The sequence below is a fragment of the Pantherophis guttatus genome, chromosome 7 (genome assembly GCF_059756535.1).
Source record: "Pantherophis guttatus breed Tessera chromosome 7, ASM5975653v1, whole genome shotgun sequence".
Classification (NCBI taxonomy): Eukaryota; Metazoa; Chordata; class Lepidosauria; order Squamata; family Colubridae; genus Pantherophis; species Pantherophis guttatus.
Window position 1 is genome coordinate 24,929,382 of NC_142069.1, and position 21,142 is coordinate 24,950,523.

The 21,142-nt window shown below is 38.4% G+C and overlaps 2 protein-coding genes across 3 annotated transcripts in view; one reads left to right on the plus strand and one right to left on the minus strand.

Moving 5' to 3' along the window:
• Window positions 1-5,306: 5,306 nt before the first annotated feature.
• On the plus strand, window positions 5,307-9,733 carry NOPCHAP1 (NOP protein chaperone 1). 2 transcript variants are annotated; one of them, XM_034403659.3, is made up of 4 exons: window positions 5,307-5,473; window positions 6,285-6,371; window positions 7,063-7,199; window positions 8,202-9,733. In XM_034403659.3, the coding sequence occupies exons 1-4, from the start codon at window positions 5,404-5,406 to the stop codon at window positions 8,361-8,363; spliced, it is 456 nt and encodes a 151-aa protein (XP_034259550.2). In that variant the 5' UTR covers window positions 5,307-5,403; the 3' UTR covers window positions 8,364-9,733. The 2 variants fall into 2 exon arrangements, with proteins under 2 accessions (XP_034259550.2, XP_087729922.1); XM_087873796.1 differs by having other exon boundaries at window positions 5,367-5,512.
• A 381-nt stretch (window positions 9,734-10,114) lies between these two features.
• ALDH1L2 (aldehyde dehydrogenase 1 family member L2) overlaps window positions 10,115-21,142 on the minus strand; it is a 32,710-nt gene continuing 21,682 nt past the window's right edge. The window contains exons 13-23 of the mRNA XM_060694535.2: window positions 20,580-20,730; window positions 19,124-19,194; window positions 18,896-19,001; window positions 18,144-18,231; window positions 17,779-17,872; window positions 17,077-17,176; window positions 15,529-15,627; window positions 13,764-13,929; window positions 13,171-13,276; window positions 12,171-12,370; window positions 10,115-10,821 (exon numbers count right to left, since the gene is read on the minus strand). Of these exons, the coding sequence (XP_060550518.1) occupies window positions 10,766-10,821; window positions 12,171-12,370; window positions 13,171-13,276; window positions 13,764-13,929; window positions 15,529-15,627; window positions 17,077-17,176; window positions 17,779-17,872; window positions 18,144-18,231; window positions 18,896-19,001; window positions 19,124-19,194; window positions 20,580-20,730 (1,237 nt within the window). The 3' untranslated portion in view covers window positions 10,115-10,765. The remainder of the gene's footprint in view (window positions 10,822-12,170; window positions 12,371-13,170; window positions 13,277-13,763; window positions 13,930-15,528; window positions 15,628-17,076; window positions 17,177-17,778; window positions 17,873-18,143; window positions 18,232-18,895; window positions 19,002-19,123; window positions 19,195-20,579; window positions 20,731-21,142) is intronic.

Consider the following 21,142-nt stretch of genomic DNA (forward strand, 5'->3'; position numbering starts at 1 on the left):
GATATAGAAAATTCTATAAGATCAAATTGGAATTACTTTTGGGTTAATAGCAGATCAGGATACACAAGATTATATTCTCATGTAGAAAGAATTGGGCTGCAGGTTCAGTTGCCGCCTGGAGTCATTTATGTGTGATTTGGATGCATATTTGTTTGTTTTATATATATATATATATATCAGTGGTAGCTTCTACCAGTTTGTCCCAGTTCGGGCGAACCTATAGCAACAGAGGCAGGAGGCTCCACCCCCCACCCGAATGTCATCAAATACACTCTGCGCATGTCTGCGCGAGCAAACCTGTAGCAAATATGTGTGTGTGTGTGTGTGTGTGTGTGTGTGTGTGTAAAATAATTTATAGAATATAGTTATTATATAAATTGTAATATAATATGTGTTTCTTGAATTTGTTTAATAAATAAATAACCAATGCTGCTTTGTAAAACATAGAATTAATTCAAAAGAAAAAAGTTCTTAAAGTTATATAGGCTACTTTTTACCAAAATTTTCCTGGCCTGTAATGCACAAAAATATAAGCAAGAGTTTTCAGGAACCGAGAAAGATAAGGTGGACTGGAATCTTGATTCCATTTTGTTGTTTGTTCTAATAGGTTTCTTCACAATCCAAACGTGTACATCATAGGATATTCACAGAATATTGTAATAACACTATGATGTGGATTGGACTTTGTACGAGAAATGTCATTTCTCATTGCTGTCTCTTAAATTACTCAATTACTTTTCCTGGTCTCAAGGTGTGCACTTCTTGATAAAAAATATCTGTAACAATCAAAAGCACAGAGTAAATTCTATTTAGTCTGTAGAATGAATAAACTGCATCCTATGAGTAATTTTAGTAAAAGATAATATGAATGCCTTAAGGGAAATGTTTTAATCTCAGAGGCACCTGCCAGGTCTAACAATTAGCAGAAGTTTTTAAAAATAACAGGTAGGCATCTGTTTGCCAGTGTTCAGCTTATTATATGTTCATATAATGCAATTCAGTGCTACCACTCTCTTAAAGGCAATGTGTTTTTTGTACCAGGTGTTAACATATGATGCATTGTTTTAATTTTATTCCTAGGAGTCTTTATGAATGGGCTTGCAGGAGTATTTCATAGTGAAGTATGAACTTAGCATTGGTCATACTTAATTGAGGAAATTTACTTCAGTTTTTAACAACACCTGCATGGTGGTGTTAAATTTTACAACCTGCACGGTTTCATGGCTCAAATAATAACGCTAAAGTGTAGGTATTATAGAACATAACAATGATCCCTGGTCCTTTTTTGGGAAGTATGCCAGTTGCTCAGAAGGTATTGGGTAAGGAGAGGAGTAGATTAAGGTGGGGCCCGGCCTTCACTTTACCTTCTAATCAACTTGTTGTGGCAACTATTTTGGAAGAGTGCCCTTAACATGATCTCAATATTTCATATATTCCCACTGATTCCAAAAGATTAACTGCCACAAGCTAGATAATACCTCCCAATTTCAAACTGCAAATTAAATATGTGTCCTAAAGCAATATTTGCACAACATTCTAGTCCATAATGTGTTTTGTTTGGTTTGGGACTATAAAACATGTGATGTGATCTACCTACTGTGGTTTGTAAGCCCTATTAATAACCTGGCTACCTATTGTCCTACCTATATTAAGCTACCCTTTGTCACTTATTTCACAAACCCTAACAAAAGCAAACCATGTTTAGCAAGAAAACCAAGAGTCCCAAGATGAATGCTGGTTGTCCATACATAACCTTTGCCCTGTTTGCACTTTGGCTTTAGGATGAGATACCTGAGGATTAGACAAGTTTAGTGACCTCTGTTTAAGGCATAATCTAATCATGCTAGGCAAAAGAGCAAAGAATCTGCTTGATGGTTTAGCACAGGGGGGTCAAACTCGATTTCATTGAGGGATGCATCAGGGTTGTGTTTGACCTTGGGAGGCCTGGCGGGGCATGGCCAGGGTGGGCATGCCAGCTTGATGTCAGTCATGTCAGGGGGCCCTGTGGTGGCCGGAACACTGCCAGCAAAAACGGGTTCCTGAGCTCCATTTTCAGCTGCGACGGCCTTCTGCAACCCTCTGCCAGCGAAAACGGAGCGTGAGTTCCATTTTCTCTGGCAGAGGCACTGCAGGCCTGTCCTTTGCTGTTTCCAGGGGATCTAAGGATCCCACGGGCCGGATGTGTTCCCCGGGCCTTGAGTTTGACACCCCTGGTTTAGCACAATATGACAATTCAGTCTTTTACTAAAGAATAATATAAATTGGTTCTGAACTTCTAAGTTCAGACAGAACCCCTGAATTTGATGGCACTTACTTAGCAAATATGTATTCTGTAAGACTATGTACAGCTACACCAGTGGTTCTCAACCTGTGGGTTGGGACCCCTTTGGGGTTCGAACGACCCTTTCACAGGGATTGCCTAAGACCATCGGAAAACACATATTTTCAATGGTCTTAGGAACAATTTTATGGTTGGGGATCACCACTACATGAGGAACTGTATTAAAGGGTTGCAGCATTAGGAAGGTTGAGAACCACTGAGCTACACTATTTGAGCAGTAAAATGTACTTGTCATCAGTGGTGGGCTGCTCCCAGTTCTGTCCGGTTCTATAGAACTGGTAGTAAAACCGACGGGAGGCTCTGCCCACCCGCCATGACGTCATCATGGGTGATATGCACATGAGCACGCCAGGAGTGGTTTCTACTTACCTTTACTACCTGTTCACATCGTGCCAGAAGCTTCTGCGCATGCGCAGATCACTTATGATGACGTCCAGGTCAGTGGGCGGAGCCTCCCGCCGGGGGCAACCACTGGCGCATGCACAGTCCTGTTGCGGACCGGTAGTAAAGGTAAGTAGAACCTATCCCTGCTTGTCATGTTTTGTTCAAACAGTTTTTATCGGTGTTTAAATTCAGGAAATACTGGTTTTGCAAGTTAACCACGTCTATCTGACAGGCCCTGTAGAATAGTGGACTGTGATTCACTCCTTGGATATATTAGATCCATATTTTATGAGTTTTGCTTTTATACTTCCCCAATGGACTATGAAATTACATTGTTTATTTTTATTATTGTACTTTTTTCAAAATCTCAGGCTCATTTTTTTGACTGAGACAGAATTTTAAAAAAAAAGGTTTAATATTGTAAGGCAATAAATACTGATAAGGGCTGTGACAATAGGATCCCTCCTTGAGCAAGTCTGTTTTTCTGCCATAAAATCAAACTCAGCATGATTGACATTCACAACAGTAATCAACAAAACAAAATTAACAATCTGAATGAAGTAAGATCAACAACAGTAAAAACAACATCGTAGAGCAGAATAATAAAAACATTATAATGACAGTGTTAAATCATAATCAACATCAATGTCTGAAGCAGTTTTGTTGAATATAATTGTTGGAACATTTTGCTTAGAGTGAGACAACTGTCTTTCAGTTTGTCGAGGAAATGAGAAGTAGAAGAGACCATTTATGGCAAGGATATCAAACTCACTTCGTCACGTTGTCATCACCTGATGTATCGTGACTTTCCCCCTTCGCTAAACGGGGTGGGCGTGGCCCATGCGTGATGCATCTGGCCTGCGGGCCATGAGTTTAACACCCCTGATTTATGGGATGTTCCTATCATTATTATGGAAGATGCAGAACAGAAGCATGAGAGACAGAATAAAAAAGGTAAGCTTTACCCAAGAGTTAAGGGTAGATAAGCCAAGCTGGTCTCATTGCTAGGAAGTGGATGGAGAACTGAAGCTGTATTGCAGAATGTGTTTGATATCAAATCATTATTTCTTTTGTAAAGATCTTACATTTGCTGGAACCAGCTAGAACAGTTGTACTGAATCTGTCTATTCTCTGCAATGGAATGGAATGGGGACTCATAATCTGAGGAGTGAAGAGATTGTTGTGTGTATGACAGGCTCTTTCAAGAAATAGCTTCCATGTGCATAAATAGGAGCAGACAGCTGATAAGAAGGATAAAATGCCATAATAAACAGGGCTATGGACCCCATGGATGATGTAAAGGCCTAGGGAGAAGTTATCTGCTTATCCTATATTGCTGATTTACACTCTACATTTCAGTGGTAGAATGGGAACGAAGTTCCAACAGCCACCCAAAATAGCAGTGTTAAACAGGGAAACAAAAAAGAATGTTTAAACTGATTAGCAGGTTTGTCTATTAAATATAAATTTGCAAGGAAAAATGATTCCTGATGAGATAATGGTGACCTTATTGAAATATTACAGAAAAAAAATTAAATGGAAAAGATCTACATGATGGTTGCAAACACACTATTACAATCTTATAATTATAGAGCACACATTTCAAGAGGATTGCTTGATTAAAGGGCACTAAAATCATTGTCAATTCTTGATACCCACATAAATAAATTTTCTCCATAACTATTCGTTTTTATTCAGGTCTTCCAATGAAGCACTCATCACCACTGTAATGGAGTCCATCCACCTGCTTGTCATCTTTTTCCTCCTTCCACTTTTCCCAGAATTAGAGCCTTCTTTAGCTTGGTCCTCACATAATGTGTTCAAAGTAGGATAGTTTGAGCCTGGTGCTTTGTGCCTCAAGTGAGAATTCTGGGCTGGTTTGTTCAGGGTTTCTTCATTGGTTTGTTTTCTTGGTTGTTCACGGTGTTCTCCGTAGTCTTCTCCAACACCAAAGTTCAGAAGTATCAGTACTCTTCCTATACTTTGGGAAGATATCAAGAAGATAGCATCTTTATTGAAACGGTTACAAAATGTCTGGATAAACTGTCAGATTTTTCTTCAAATTAGATTTTTTAAAAATACCGAGAATTTCCATCAAGCCCCCCATTTAGATTTTTTTTTTAAAAAAAAAATCTAAATAGGGGGCTTGATGGAAACCCTCGGTATGGGATATGGTATTCTTTTGACAATGCAAAGTTATCGATACTTCGCTTGATTGTGTGGAGTCATCTATAGCATGGCATTGTAGACCCTTTGAAAGCTGTATGCAACGAAATTTCCTTTTACTGTATGCCGACTGGTGTACATTCAAAATCTAATAAAGTTATTCTAAGTCTAATTGTCACAACTCTGCAGGGCAGGAATGGTGTGTAGTCGCTTGTAACTGAGACACAAAACTGCCACTTGGAATCTGGAAAAGAGGCTTGCAAAAAGAAAATTACGGCTACCGTAACTAAAATAAAATACAAGTGAAACTATGTGAGAGCATTTATACTCTGATAGAAAACTTCCCATAAAGCCTTTTCGAGCCTAACGAAGGTCCTCTGTGCTTCTAGGGGGCGCTGTTTACACTCGCGAAGCCACTCTGGCTTTGGCCGTTCCCGGCCGGCCGCATGCTCTGGCTTCCTCTTGGAGGCGGGGCGCTTCGCTACCCGCGAGTGGGGCTCATATCGGGCTGAATGGCGCAGAGCGGTGGCAACGCGGGTCCCGAGATATCTCGGGTGCTTCTTTCCGTGGGAGGCGGAGGAGGTAACTGGCGGTGAATGTGTTCAAAGGGAGGAGCCGCAGGTCAAGGAACGAACGTCGCGCTTCCCGGTCTCGTCCTTTCCCACTAACCCTGCGTTTCTCAAACTTAGCTAACGTCGTTAAGATGCGTGGACTTCAACTCCCATAATTCCCAGTGGCTGCTGGTTCGGGAGTTATGGGAGTTGAAGTCCACACATCTTAAAGTTGCCAAGTTTGAGAAACGTTGCAATACCTGTAGCTTTGTTATTTTGGTTTTTTTTTCGTTGCTTTTCTTGAACCGTAACTGCCAAAAGGAAAAATAAATAACTAAATAAAAGTCCTGTAGGGACATGGTAGCCGTGAGATCTTGCGTGAATAAATGAACATCACGCACAAATGTTTTCGAAACTAAGGTGCAACTTTTTTTGCAAACTTGAAGAAAATGTTAAAGCGCCTCTCTGCTAAAATGAGAGTTTGCGCCTGGAAAAAAGTCCTTTCTATCTCGACTTTCTCACTTCATCACTTCATATATTTAATGCTATCCTAAATTTCTGATGGGAATGCTTTTGTGCTTTCCACTTTTGAAAGGCACAATAGTCTGAAAAGTTTTTCTCAGTTCATACTATATCTCTACAATATTTGGTTTCTGTAGTGCATGGGGTTGAAAAAAGTGCCTTGCTTCTCACAGTGGAGCTATTTGAAAGAACTGATTTGCATCAACTAATCTGCAGTAGGGGGGGTGGGGGGCAAAGCTACCTATAGAGAGAGAAATACTGTACTAGTAAAATCAATAGTATGTGCCTTTTCAACTGAAGCAGGGCTTCTGGATTTCTAGGTATCAGCGAAACACTTTTGCTCAGTCCAAAACATGCTAAAAAGAAAGACACAACCTTACAGACAACCAGGCTGCCCAGGAGCAACAGTAAGTATATCTATTTTTTACCAGTGAGTTAACTATTCTCTGATTTAGAGCAGTGTTTTTCAAACTTGGCAACTTTAACGTGTGAATTTCAACTCCCAGAATTTTCTACCCAGTGTGCTGGCTCTGGAATTCTGGAAGTTGAAGTCCACCCATTAAGGTAGACAAGTTTAAAAAGCACTGAGGATTGTGCCTTTCCTGAATTATATATGTATGTTAGAAAATAATAATCATAAATGAAGTCTTGCCTTTTGGTGGGCGGGGCTGTATCTTCAGGAATGTCAAAAGATTTAAAGCTTAAATACACATGGAAGTCTTTGAGAAGAACCATGCATTTTCTATTATTTATGCAGAACAGAGAGTGAGCATTAAAATTGGTTTCTCCGCTCCTCAACAGTTACTAGTGATTAAAGTAAATAAAATGAAGTATACCTTTGTATAGCATCTTTAATTAAATACAGATGAATTTGAAGTTTGGACCTTTCATAATAAGTTTATCTTGCAATATGGCAGTTGATTAACAGCATATTCAGCACTGTCTTTCTATATTTTCTATGTTTCTTTTCATTCCCTATATGTGGGATGCTGCTGGCCATCCCTTTGTTCCTCCTACCCTTACCGGTAATGTTTTTTTAATTCTTTAAAAGTTTAAAAGTATATTAATGTCTTCATAAACACATTTCTGTACATTTAGTTTTGGATAAGGTGCAGAATTTTCTACCCCAGATGGCTAGTGCAAATAATCAGCTGAGAAGAGAAATGGACAGCAAACCTAGCCAAGAGTTTGACATTGAACATGTAGATTCTTCGATGGAAAAAATAATTGAAATGGTGAATATATTTTTGTTTCTAGTTAATTCCTTGGCATAGAGCATTACATTCATGTTTATGATATACCCAAAATAGAATAACTTCTTCTTGTTGTTTAGTGTCTAGACAAAAACTATTATCCATAATAACATCTGGATGTTATCTTTTTTTGTTGAAATTGCTATTACTGAAGTAATTTTTTATTTATCAAATTTATCTGACCCCTGAAACTAGCCAGAGAGAAGACAGCTTATGCAGTTTAAGTATTAAAATTGGAACAAATTAAAAATAAAATAAAATCATGACTAAAATTACAAAGCTAAAAAAATTATAAAAGTTGCATTGCTATATAACACTCTCCACAACCCATCTGAAAAGCCATGGTTCTAGGAGGCCAAGGGGATGGGTGTCATAACATTTTTCAGTTAAGCACATAAAAATATTTCAGGCAAAGTGTCAGAGTAGCTCTCTCTCCCATATGCAATCCGGATGTTTGAGGGTTGCATTTCTGAAAATTCCCCATCAGAATGATCAAGGCCAAGCTTTGTCACAAAGTCTTCATGTGATACACCAGACACCCAGAAAAGTCTCAGATTTAGGAGGACTGCTGCAGTTAGCATCTTCCTTTACTAAAGACCTTTGATTACATTGTCTCCAAAATTCCTTTCAAAACTAATCTTGCATTGCTTGTTGATGGAGGTAACCAACTCATGCCCAGAAGATTTGCCTAAGCAGCAGATGAGAGCCACTGGCTCTGTGGTGCTTTGTTTTCAGCAATTGTTTTGTAAGTGTTTTCAGCCTCTGATCATGGAAGGCAATTAATGGATTAATCCATCTAGCTGCTTTTTCTTAGTTATAAACAAAGACTTTGTTTATAGTTAGTATAGAACTATGCTTATTTAAGCTATTGAAAATAAAAATTAACTGCTTTTGATTTCATAGTTCAGCACTGAAACTGATGTACATCTACATTCTCATTGTGCACTTAATTTTATCTTACTTTCATTATTTAAATTATTACAGAATGTGGCCTTAGTAGAACTGAATGACTGTGATACAACAGAATCAGAAGATGATTCAGAATGTGAGGAGAGCTCTACCTATGAAGAAGTTACCGAAGAAAATATTAAGTTTCCTTTGTCAAAAAGAGAAGGACGAATAGAAATGTTGGACGGTAAAAACTGAGTAGGTGAATTGGCCTTATTTTCCCGCCATTTCAATATCTACATGTAATCCTCATTTTTTCAAGGCCTCTGGGAAAGTTGCGCTGTGTACTACTAATAAGCTTGTGTACTTGATATATGGAGAGGTGTAAAAAAAATCTGTTGTAGGTCTGCTATCAAGTCAGAAGAAATTAATGAGGATTTCATTTGTAAAATTGAGGGGAAAGCAGAAAAAATAATTGGACCAGACAGAAACAAAAGAATAATAGCTATGAACTATTTATGATTTAATCTGTAATAACATTACAGATTACTACCAATTCTTGGGTTACATAGAGATCAAAGAAAACATCTGTGGAAAAGAGATAATTTATTCTAGATTTTTTCAATTACAAAGTATTTGCGCTGGTGACCCACTGTTATATGTTAATAGTAGTGGCCTTCCAAATGAACTACATTCCTAACTCCCAGGTCTGGTTGGGATTCAAGCTCATTTGTTTACACCACAGGTTACTCACCTTGCATAAACTGTCCTTTAAGGTCAAGGTGAAAGAATTGTGTTAGACTGAAAGATATTTTTGTGGATAAGCAGCATTCATAATGAAGAATGAGGAATGCCATTGGGAATCCAGTATATTTTAAAGGTCCAAAATATGCTACAAATCAAATTGGGAGTTTATAACCCCAGCCAGTTTGAGATCACATTACATCTTTGAAATTAAAATATGCCTTGTATTCTCATAAAGTTTATTTAAGATGAATAAAAAATAATTTTAAGGTATGCTTTATACTGTAAAAGGCATCAACTTGCAAGATACATGCCAATTTGAGCTGAAATTAGTTTTATTCTTATGGGCAATTTGTTATGATTATGCATTATTACTGGAACATATATTCCACTGAATAAGATCATCCTATTTCTGAATAAATAATATTTGACCTGTTATTGCTTACTTGAAAATGGGATTGAATGTAAATCGGGAATGTTTGACATGAAAAATCAAATAGGCTGAATATTCTGGAATTAGCAACTAGTAATAGCCCCATACTGTACATGGTAGATTATGGTCCATAACTTTCAGGAAAGAGGACCATCTTGCTGTGTATTGATTTGAGTTGATAATAATTGTAATACATAAATATAAATAAAATTTAGGTGCCCTTGCACAATCCACCAATATTTTCTATTTATTTTCCATAGTATACTCCTGGAAAACTCATACACAAGATACAAATGGCAAAATATCTTTCTGCTTAGATAGAGCAGCTATCTGTTTTGAGACTAACACTACCGTAGTCTATCTTTCCGTTCACTGTATTTTATACCACAATGTTATACAATGTTGTTTTCAATAAATATTTTGCAATTGCAAGTAGTAAATACATTCAAAACCTGGCATGGTTGTCTTCACAAATTGTATTAATCCATGGCTTTAATCATGTCTTGTTGCATAATTCAGAACGGTTGTGTTCAAACTTTTTCCCTGAATCAAAACTTAATATGTATTGTATGACTTAGAGCAGTAGCCCCCAACCTTTTGGGCATCAGGGACCAGTTCTGTGGAGAAAAGTTTTTCCGTGGACCTGAGGGAGCACGGTTTTGTGTGTTGCCTGCGTCCCATAGTTGGGCTGTCACTTTTTTTGCATGGACCGGTTTCTGACATGTGGACTGATGCCACAGACCAGGGGTTGGGGACCCCTGACTTTAGAACATTGTAAATGTATTAGAGCACGAGAGAGATTATTTTACAGATGCAATACTAGGTCATTAAATACTACAGGACATCCAAAAAGCATTTATTTAATGTAATTGGCACCCACAATTAGAGATCACATACAACTCATTGGCAAACAGATTACAAAATAGTTCTACTTTTTTTTTTATTTATTTAGGTGAATAACACAGATGTTCAATTCTTTATTGTACAGATTCATAATAAGTGCACTTCCTTGGGTACATAAACCATGTTTATGATGAACTGGTTTTCTGAGTTTAGTTCAAATATGCAAAATGTTTATTGCAGGAAAAAAGTATGATGCTGGTGTAAAGTGGCCAAGACCCCAATGGTTACCGAGGACAAATAAAAAAAATTATAGCATGTTTCCAACTTAAGTAAAAGGTTCATAAAGACAAAAATATCAGAAATTTGATGGTTTCTAGATTTCTGTCTCACCTTCATTTAGCCCTAAATGTCAGCAGATGGAGGAGAACATGATAGCTACAGGAAAAAGTACTTTATGATCACAGTAATCCGTAGCAAGTGTTGAACTCCCATTGTGAATAAATGCAAATGTTCTTAATTGGATCATTGCACTGAGACACTGGCTGGCATGTTCACACCAGGAAGCATTTTCTACTTTGTTGTTTGTAATCCTTTAGTTGCCGTGGGTCAGAGGAAGAATGCGGCTTCTTGGCTGAGCTGTTCAGTATTCCACAGTTACAGCTTTCGTTCTCAGGTACTCATTAAGAGCTTCTTCACCTAAAAGGAATAAGGAAGTCTGCAGTAGTTGGAGTGTCCAAGGGTGCAAAGTTTCTCACATTGCAAGTGCTTGCAAAAAGCAAGGTAGAACTCAGAACCAAGTAAACCCTCAGTATAATGGAAATTTGTTTAGTAGAAGGCAATACAAGAGACAGCCTTCTCTAGGTACTGAAGATTGGAGGGCCAGTTAATATGGGCACGGAGAGGACAGGGAAATTAGGAAGGCTGGACAAGCCAATGTGATATGTCCATATTGCATGTTTCAGCTCCTAGGAGGGGAAGGATGAGACTGGGAAGGCTCTGGGAAGATCAGGCTGGTGAGAGGTACTCTGGGGAGGTGGCTAGAAGATGGAACATATTACCAAAAAAATCCTGTTAGTACTATCCATGCTTGCATTTTCTGTTTTAAAAAAATGATACTTAAGGTAGGCAATTAATAATTGCTGGATAAAAACATGGCCATTAAACAATTGAAGAACTGGTACAGGATTTCAAGCTTTGAAATTCAAAGCAAAGGTAGGCAGACAGTAGTCCATGGACCAATGTGGTCTCTCCAGATCCTATTTTTGCACTTGTCTGAATCCTCCCACCTTTTTGAGAAGATGCTTTACAACAGATCATTAAGCCTATATGTCTGGCTGGCAGGGAGTGAGTGAGTGAATAGGCAGAATTACAGCCTTGATCATCCAAGGACCAAAGCCATTTTTTTTTTTTTTAAAGTGCATCTTAAGATGTTAAAAGATTGCTTCTATTGTAAAGGAATCCTGCATTTTGCAACACGTCCTAAATTCCATGTTCTGTCAGGCTGAAATTTACAGTATTGGATGTGTGCTCTGATTTTAAGGATAAAATAGCACAACTCGCTTTCAAATGCATTTTCCCAATTGCTCCATTACAAAACCCACATTGTACCAGAGAACAAGTAGTCTATAACAATCAATATTTGTTGTTACACTACAAAACCCTTCATGTTGTTTATCATGTTGATTCAGAATAAGAGCCAAAGAGTTCTGGAAGGTGATAAATTTCTTACCCCATGTTTGGCTCTGGGACTAATTACCCTGGTTTAGAGGAGGAGATGAATCGAGGCTTATTCCTTGTTGCAATATTCAGAAAAGAAACGCGAAGAAGGTTTCTAATAAAACTCATTTATTTGTTATAAAGAAAATAAAACACCTCACTAACTAAGAAAAGTTAATTGCTACATTTTTGAAAATAATTCTTGCCGGCTATGTGAGCCGGACCTCTGGCAAGAGAACAAAGGAAAGAATGTGAGAAGCAAGTGACATTTACATGTCACTTTGTAAATGTAATTGGAATCTAAAGAGAAAATATGAAGTGCTGCTTACCTAAATCTTTTCCAAAACCAGACTGCTTGAATCCACCAAATGGTGCTGCTACATCAGTTTTGTTATACGTGTTAATAAAAACAGTTCCAGCTTCCAGTTTGTCACTGACATATAGTGCTTTACTTATGTCTTTGGTGAAAACACCTGAAGCCAAACCATATTCTGTTCTGTTGGCTCGTTCTAACACTCCATCAACATCTCTGTGGCAATAAAGAAACATCTAAGATATTGACAGCATAAAACATACCAAAGATGCTAAATTTATCACTCCATATTATTTTTCATCCTCAGATTTTGTAGCATACATTGTGTGGTCATATTGTGCTAATTCATAATAAAATTTATTTCAGTTCAAGCATGTAATTTAGGAATCGTGGTTTATATATCTTATTCTATAACTCTAGAATTGCAAACCAGCCATTGAAATCCAATTGATTGAAATCTGGTTAAAACAACATTGCTTAGAACCATTTGTATACCCAATCTGATATTTTTGTGAACTATTTTAGAACTTGACCAGAATGTATGTAATGAATATATGGATATAACAATGATATTTAATCCACAAAATTAACAATTGCATGATTCTCTAGGAGTCTCTGGAGGCTGGGGACAGCAAAAAACATCACTTCCTGTCCCACCGGGAGTTGGGAAATGGGCCGTTTCAGGCCTCCGAGGGGGTGGGGAAGGCTGTTTTCGCCCTTCCCAGATGCATAGAGAGGATCTGGAGCCAGGTGAGAAAGAAAAACGGGCCTTTCCCCCCCATCCCACTCCCCAGGCCCTCCGGAGGTAGGAAACAGCCTGTTTCAATACTTCTGGTGGGCCCAGAAGGCCCGAAAATCAGCTGGCCGGCGTGCACATGCATGCCAGAGCTGAGCTGGCGTGCCCACTGATATGGCTACGCGTGCCACCTGTGGCACATGTGCCATAGGTTTGCCATCACGGATCTAGGGTTTGAAAAGCTGCAGCAAACAACAGCATTAATTGGAACAGAACCTACCCATCTTTGAACTTGGAAATGATCATCACTGGCCCAAAGGATTCTTCATGGGCAATATGCATGTCATCCTCAACATTGGTAAATATGGTAGGTTCCATGAAGAAGCCTAATGAAAAAAAAAAGGGTAGTTATAAATCTCTATCATTTTCTATCTTGATACATGGGTCATAGGTGATCTCACTGCATTTTATATATATATATATATATATATATAACTTAGCTAATAAACAAGGCCTTCAATTTTTAGCCAATTGATTATTTTAACAAGAGCATCCATTCAATATAATTTTAGTTTCCAAACAAGGGTGTCATAGATCATTTGGAGCTAGGTTTATAGTTTCTGTTGTGCATTTTATGATCAGTTGCCTTCTTCCTCTACATGCTTTATAATTACTTGACTCTTGTGATACTGCTATGTCTGCAGGAATAAAATTGAAGAATTAGCTATTCTAAAAACAGCAATAAACATTTTGGTTAGAGTTAGGGACCTGAACTGGGGCAACCACTCGCCTGCCCACAGAGAGGGCACTGTGTGCCACCTGTGGCACACTTGCCATAGGTTTGCCATCACCGCTATATTAGATCTTACTTACCTGGTCTACATACTTGTCTTCCTCCATATAATAAAGTTGCTCCTTCTTTTACTCCAGTTTGGCAGTACTCCAGAAGCTTTTCCAAATGTGCTTTGTGATTTTGAGGTCCATGGTCTGTAGCTCTATCAAGTGGATCACCTATTTTCATCTTCCGGGTTTCTTCCACCTAAAGATTATTCAAAGAAAGTAGGGATTAAATAGTGTAATATACCAGCTAAAATTTTACAGATAATAATACAATAATTCTACAGTATTTAAAACAATGCCTAGATTATTATTTTTAAAGTTACAGTAGAAGACATTGTCCTCTCTTGGTTCACCTTATATTTTACAGAGCCCTATATAGAAAGAACAAACATTCTTGAGGGTAGACAAGAACAAACTTGAATTATAAGATGGAGGAAGGAGATCATCGAGCAAGGAATAACATTAAAGGACGATTTGGCTGAAGGATCTGACTTCCCTTATACTACTTGGAGGGCCCTGAATAGTCGGCAGTTGGAGTGACTAATGTAAAACCAGTATGCTTGTGTGAAGGCTCTTAGTGGATAACAACACACTATGTTATCCACAGAGAGACACAGAGCTCAGCCCATCTGCTGATATGTCGGCTACTACCAGAAACATGTCCCGATAATGATTTATTTTTTGGCCAACAACAAAGCCAAGAAGGTAGCTTCCTTCTGGCAGTTTAAAGTTTGATCTACACACAGAAGAAGTATACAGTTGTGTAGCAGGGGTGAAATCCAACAGGTTCTGGAGAACTGGTAGCAGAAAGTTTGAGCAGTTAGGAGAACCAGTAGCGGAAATCTTAAGTAGTTTGGAGAACTGGCAAATGCCACCTCTGGCTGGCCCCAGTGTGGGGTGGGAATGGAGATTTTGCAGTATCCTTCCCCTGCCACACCCACCAAGCCACATCATGCCCACCAAGCCATGCCCACAGAACTGGTAGTAAAAAAATGGATTTTACCACTGCCGTGTAGTATGTGACAGCAATATGTTCCTAAACCTCAAACCAAATATAAGGAAATGGTCTGGAATTCTTCAGATACTGTATTTCACATTATAATGCCCATAACATAACATCTGATGCTGAAGCAAGCTGCTAGCATATCAGTAATTTTTGCTAGTGGGCAGATCCATATCCATCCGTATCCAATGAAATGGAAGAAGAAACAGAAAGTACCTTCTGTAGGACCTGGTCAGCAGAGCTTGAAAAGTAATAAAAGTTGCTTGATCAAAAGTAAACAAACCTGTAACTCTGCCACCTCAGAAAATCAATGAACACTGAAAAAAATAGGGCTTCGCTCCATTACTCATATTTTATCAATGAAAAATATTGCAACTACAAGTAGTTCTCAACTTACAACCATTTGTGTAGTGACCATCTGAAGTTAACAACAGCACTGGAAAAAAATGACTTACAACAAGCCAGGTGTTTGGCAATTGGCATATATTTACTGTGGTTTCAGCATCCCAGGATACCGTGATTGCCTTCATAGCCTTCTCAGGCAGCTCCCGACAAGTCAATGAGGAAAGTCAGATTTCTTAATGACGACGTGATTAATGGAGTAATTCACTTAGCACCCACAGTCAAAAAAATTGATAAAAATTAGTAAAATTGGGCAAGACTCACTTAACAACCACTTCAGTTGACAGCAGAAATTCTGGTCCCAATTGTGTTGTAAGTTGAAGACTACTTGTACAAAGCAACGATAGGTACAGCAGAATTATTTTTCAACATCGACTCTTAAAAGTTTCTTACCACTCTTTTAACAAATTCATCATGAATAGATTCCTCAACAAACAGTCTACCAGCTGCAATGCAATTCTCTCCTTTGTTGAAGAATACTGCTCCCATGCCCTGAATCGTAAGAAAAAGAATATTCCATTTTTGGTTTGGTTGTTTTTATGGATGCCTTGAAATCTTTTTCTTTTTAAAAACTTCTCACTCGGTGGGTTAACAAGGTGATAATATGAAGCTAAATCTCAGTCTCTCTTTGTGTAGCTCAGCTTCTCCAACCTAATGATTTCCAGATGTGTTGGTCTTTAGCTCCCTCTGCTGTCAGGAAACACTGAGTTAAATTGTAACACATCTGGAGAGCGCCAGCTTGGAGAAGAGTAACATATCCATCAAAAACGAGAAAGGATTTTCTGTATATAGTGGAAGCTGGAGGACGTAAAAAAAGTTATGGCCGATAAATCAAGGACTACAGTATGCAGTACCCAATAAATTTATTATACATATTTAGTAACTTAACAAAATTTAATAATATAAAACAGGCAGTCTTTAGAGCTAGATACCTTTTCTGAATTTTGAAAGCCATGGAAGGCCTGTGGACCGCATCTTGGCATGCGGGATGCTTAGATCTGGCCCGTGGGACAGCCCTGGAAACTGCAAAGGACCAGCCCGCAGTGCCTCTGCCAGGGAAATGGAGCTCAGGAGGGCCGAGTGTGGCCCTCTCGAGCTCCGTTTTCCCTGGCAGAGGGCTGCTTGAGGCCATCACGGCTGAAAATGGATGTTGAGCTGGCCATGCCCACCCTGGTCACACTCCCCCCCACTCCTGAGGTGAAACACAACCCTCAATGAAATTGAGTTTGACATCTCTGATGTATTCAGATAGGCTGCCATGAAAAACCAGCCTTTGCTGAGGATGGCTGGTCCTAAAATATTAATTTACCAGAAAGTGAATCAGCCTTTCAAGATGTTCTTTACCATCCCAGTTTTGCATAGCCAGAAGGCATCGCTACAAATAAATCTGATTCTTGAGGCATCCTTTTAAATTTTTTAAACTACATTTAGAAAATGTCAAATAGTACAGGGAACCTAAGGATCATCAAAGAGGGGTCTGTAGTTACTGTGCTGCTTATCGTTAAAACACACTGTCTTTTAAGAATATTGAAATATGAATACTGAATATTTAATATTGAGAACTTCTTTCCTCTGGGACTAATTTGTGGACCTGCAAATAATATGTGGGCTTAAGCAAACAGTGGGTACGTCAAGAACCAAAAAGGAAGAAACCACCAATTTTCATTTCTTAGATGTCTTTCTCTCTCCATCTTTCTCTTTCTGCAATCCTCTACCTAATTCTCTTCTAATCTTCTCTCCAGCCCAAATGGTAGGTATTCCTATGTGCATCAATTGCTTGAGAAGGATTTTAAAATGTAAAAGACTCATGTAGTGTGGTAAGAGCTGGAGGTTGCACACTCTTTTCCAGAACACTAGTAAAAAAGGCACAGTGTAGTAAGGGACATTTTAACGATACTCTTTCTGAAGAAAATCTTATATGGAGCTTAAAAGCTTATTTACCATTCTCACAGCTTTGTCAAGTTCACAGTCACTGAATATGATCAGTGGGGATTTTCCACCCAGTTCCAAAGAAACCTTCTTCAGGTTACTGACAGCACAGCTATAATGAATAAAAACGATAAATGACAGAAGTCTGAAAATCAAATACCATTTTCCTCATTTCTTAGTGATATTAAGACATATTCTGGTATAAAAATTTTATTATATACTTATTTTGGTTATTTCCCCAAAATAAGTTAAATAGTAATCATACTTAAACTATTGTGTTGGTATCTTGACATTTTTCTCTTACTTTGACTAGATCCTAGCTAAATTTGCCAAGGTCATTCAACTTGTAGTAGCAAATTTTGGAAGTGGGAAGGAGTATACAAAAACAGGGAAAATACTCACATGAGCAAGTTTGGTGGATCCAAATCAATATCAGTGTTTAACTCAGTATTATTCTGGCAATGTTGATTATCTAGATCAGGGGTGTCAAACTGGCAGCCTTTGGGCCAGATGCGTCACGCACAGGCCACTCCCACCCCAGCTACAAGAATGGGAAAAATGTCACGACGGCAATGTGACATGGCGAGTTTGACACCTGTGATTCTAGCTGGTAAATGACACAGAGATTCTCAGGTAAAGCAGCATTCATACAACTTCCCACTGAGCAAAAGTTAAGATCCTGCACGGAGAAATATTACGAAAGGAAAGGATTACCTTTTCATGATATGTTTCCCAATTGGTGTTGAGCCAGTGAACCCAAGTTTACGGATGTCTGGATGTTCTGATAAGCGTTGTCCTACTAAACCACCTACATGACGCGAGAGATACAAAACCATGACTTTTACTGAAACTGTGAGCTGGAGATTTTGAATCAGAATGTTGTTTAATGCTCCTGTACCTCTTTCCACCTGAACTACTCTTTGAACCCAAGCTGAGGCCCTCTAGACATGTGATAATTACATATTCCATAATTCCCAACTGTTGGCCATGTAGACTAACAATTCTGGGTCTCATACTCACAATACATCTGAAGGGCAACAGGTTAGGAAAGGCTATAAATATTTATACTCCCACTGTACCTGAACCAGGTAAAATATTGATAACGCCTTTAGGAAATCCAGCTTTCACAGAGAGCTCTCCAAATTTCAAGGCAGTCAGCGGAGTTACCTAAATAAAAACAATTTAATTTAGATTGTAGAGATACACCATAGACAGGTTTTCATAGAATACATTTTAATTTCATTATAGTATCCCCTGCAATAAGTATGTCCAGATGTTACTATGTCCATTCACTTATCTTTTTGGGTTTTATTACCTAGGTTTGCTTGTATGAATGTAACTCAGAGAAAGATCTTCTGGAGGGTAGCCAGGCTATAAATATTTTAAATATATAACTAAATTCCCATTACTGTTGATAGCAAGGTGCCTCTGGGCACCAGGTTGGAAATGTTGTACTTTAATGCTGTTCACAAACATTCTATTTTTAATTGAGCCATGGTAGCACAGTAGAATGCAGTATTTTAGGCTAATTCACTTTGATCCTAATTGGTTCAACGTTGACTCAGCCTTCCATCCTTCCAAGGTGGGTAAAATGAGGACCCAGATTGTTGGGGGCAATATGCTGACTCTGTAAACTACTTAGAGAGAACTGTAAAGCACTATGAAGCGCTATATAAATCTAAGTGCTATTGCTATCTGTGCTTTTCCATTAAGGCCCATAATGGATTAACCATCTGGTTAAAAGACATTCTACATCTGTATCTCTGACAGGCTAGAACTGCCAGCCTCAAGGAATGCTGTATTCCAAGGCATCTACGGCCATTGATGTTACCTGTGCTGGTTTCAGAACTAAAGTATTGCCAGCAGCCAAACACGCCGCACTCTTCCATGCCAGCATCATCAGTGGATAATTCCATGGAATAACAATAGCACAGACTCTTCAGATTGCAGGGAGAAAATAAAACACAAAAGCAAATTTGAATTTCAAAACACAAGAGAAGCATTTTATGAGTAAAATTAATCGGAGTCTGGTTTCATTAACAAACACAACGGATCTTACCCTAAGGGTTCTTTTCTGGTGAACGTTAAATTGTGGTTTGGTCGTGCTTGGTTTATTGGAATGGTAGAACCCTAAATGAAAAAACACTTATCCTTTTTTTTTAAATGACAGTCATGACGAAAGCGGCATCAATTGTATCATCACATGTGTCTGAATAACCTGTTGGCAGTTACAGAATGTCTCCTAAAACATCCCAAATGCTGATAAATATACATGATAAAAATACTGGTAGTGAGGAAGCTACATGGACATTTTCTACTATTATCTGTGTCTGTTCAGTGTAGGATTCCCCCCCCCCCCCGATAACCCTGTATATGAATCAGTTTAAAAGCAGTGTTCTTTTCATTGAATAAAACCAGAACCAGAACTGATATTTTTATTTTAAAAAGTAATACAGGTAGTCTTCGACTTACGACCACAATTAAGCCCAAAATTTCTGTTGCTAGGCAAGATGGCTGTTAAGTGGGTTTTGCCCCATTTTACCATCTTACTTGCCACAGTTGTTAAGTAAATTACTGCAGTTGTTAAATTAGTAACCCAGCTGTTAAGTGAATCTGGCCTCCCCATTGATTCTGCTTGCCAGAAAGTCATAATAGGGGATCACATCACCCCGGGACACTGCAGCCGTCATAAATATGAGCCAAACATCTGAATTTTGATCATGTGACCAAGGGGGTGCTGCAAAGGTCTTAAGTGTGAAAAACAGCCATAAGTCACTTTTTTCAGTGCCGTTGTAACTTCGGATGTTCACTAAATGAATGGTTGTAAGTGGAGGATTACCTGTAAGCATTTCACACACAACTGCTTACATAAGACAGGAGTTGGTAAACTATAAATCAGGCTTGCATTTGGCCTTTCATGAAAGTTCCCCAAAATCCACTCCAACCATCACTACTGAAAACTGAGGATATACTGTAGTTTTCCACCTTTAAGCAGTTTTTAAAAATTGGCACTTCATAAATGTCTCCCTGGATTGCAGAAATTAGCCCACAAGCAAAAAGCATTCGAGATTTCTGCCCAGTAGTGTGATATGCCATTTTGGATAATTACCCATGGCCCCATTAAGTGAAATGCTTGCTATCATAAAGTTGTTCAATCTTAACATAAGGATAGGGCCTGGTTTCTCAGAAATGAATTCCTATTTCTGAGAGATTAGCATTGTTTTTGACTGCCTAATTCAAAAAAGTGGACTTCAGCTGCTGGCCACCCCATTCAATCCTCGTCTGAGTTGCTTAGAAACTCTGCTATTGTTCTGGGTTGGGCTGCCTTTATCTTTAGCAAGAATTTAGGTCTGACCCATATAATAATTCTGGAAGAGAATTAGTCTTTGAGGAAGGCAAACCTTAAGTAGTGCATTTTTACTTTTCTCTGCACTAATTCTTTGAAACCATTGAATTGTCTAAATAATGTCACATATAATACTGAAGACTTGACATCAACTCAAATATTAGCTTGCCTGTATTTTGTCACACCATCCAGCAAAATATCGGAATGTTTGCACTGACATTCCTACGTGGGTCTTCAAAGCTAATGTGTACACAGCTCCTGAGTCAATAGCCTCTATGGTTGCCAGCTCTTCTTGATGTTCTTCCATCAGATCTGCAAGTCTTTCAATAGAATCACAGACAGGAGAACAAAAACACAACATGACATGTTTGTAAACGGCACGGTTGGAATTCGTGCTGAAACTTGCTACTCTGGAAAGTAAGCTCACCAAATTTAAATCACATGAAAATTGTGCAGGATTTGAAGATCAGGGCATTTTTTTCAGCAATAATTTGGAAACCAGGGGTGGAAAAATCTTTCATATTTTGATAAGCCTGCTTTGTACATTACATTAAGTCATGATGAGGCTGACTGATTTTCAATATAGTGTTATTTGTAATCTCATTTTTATGTCTTTTAATAAACCATGATTGAAAATCAGTTTGATGTGAATGTAGCTTCTAAGAAACAGGAAAAGAACAAACAGACAGTGCTATATGATATTAAATTATCAGGGAAAATCTAGGGACATTA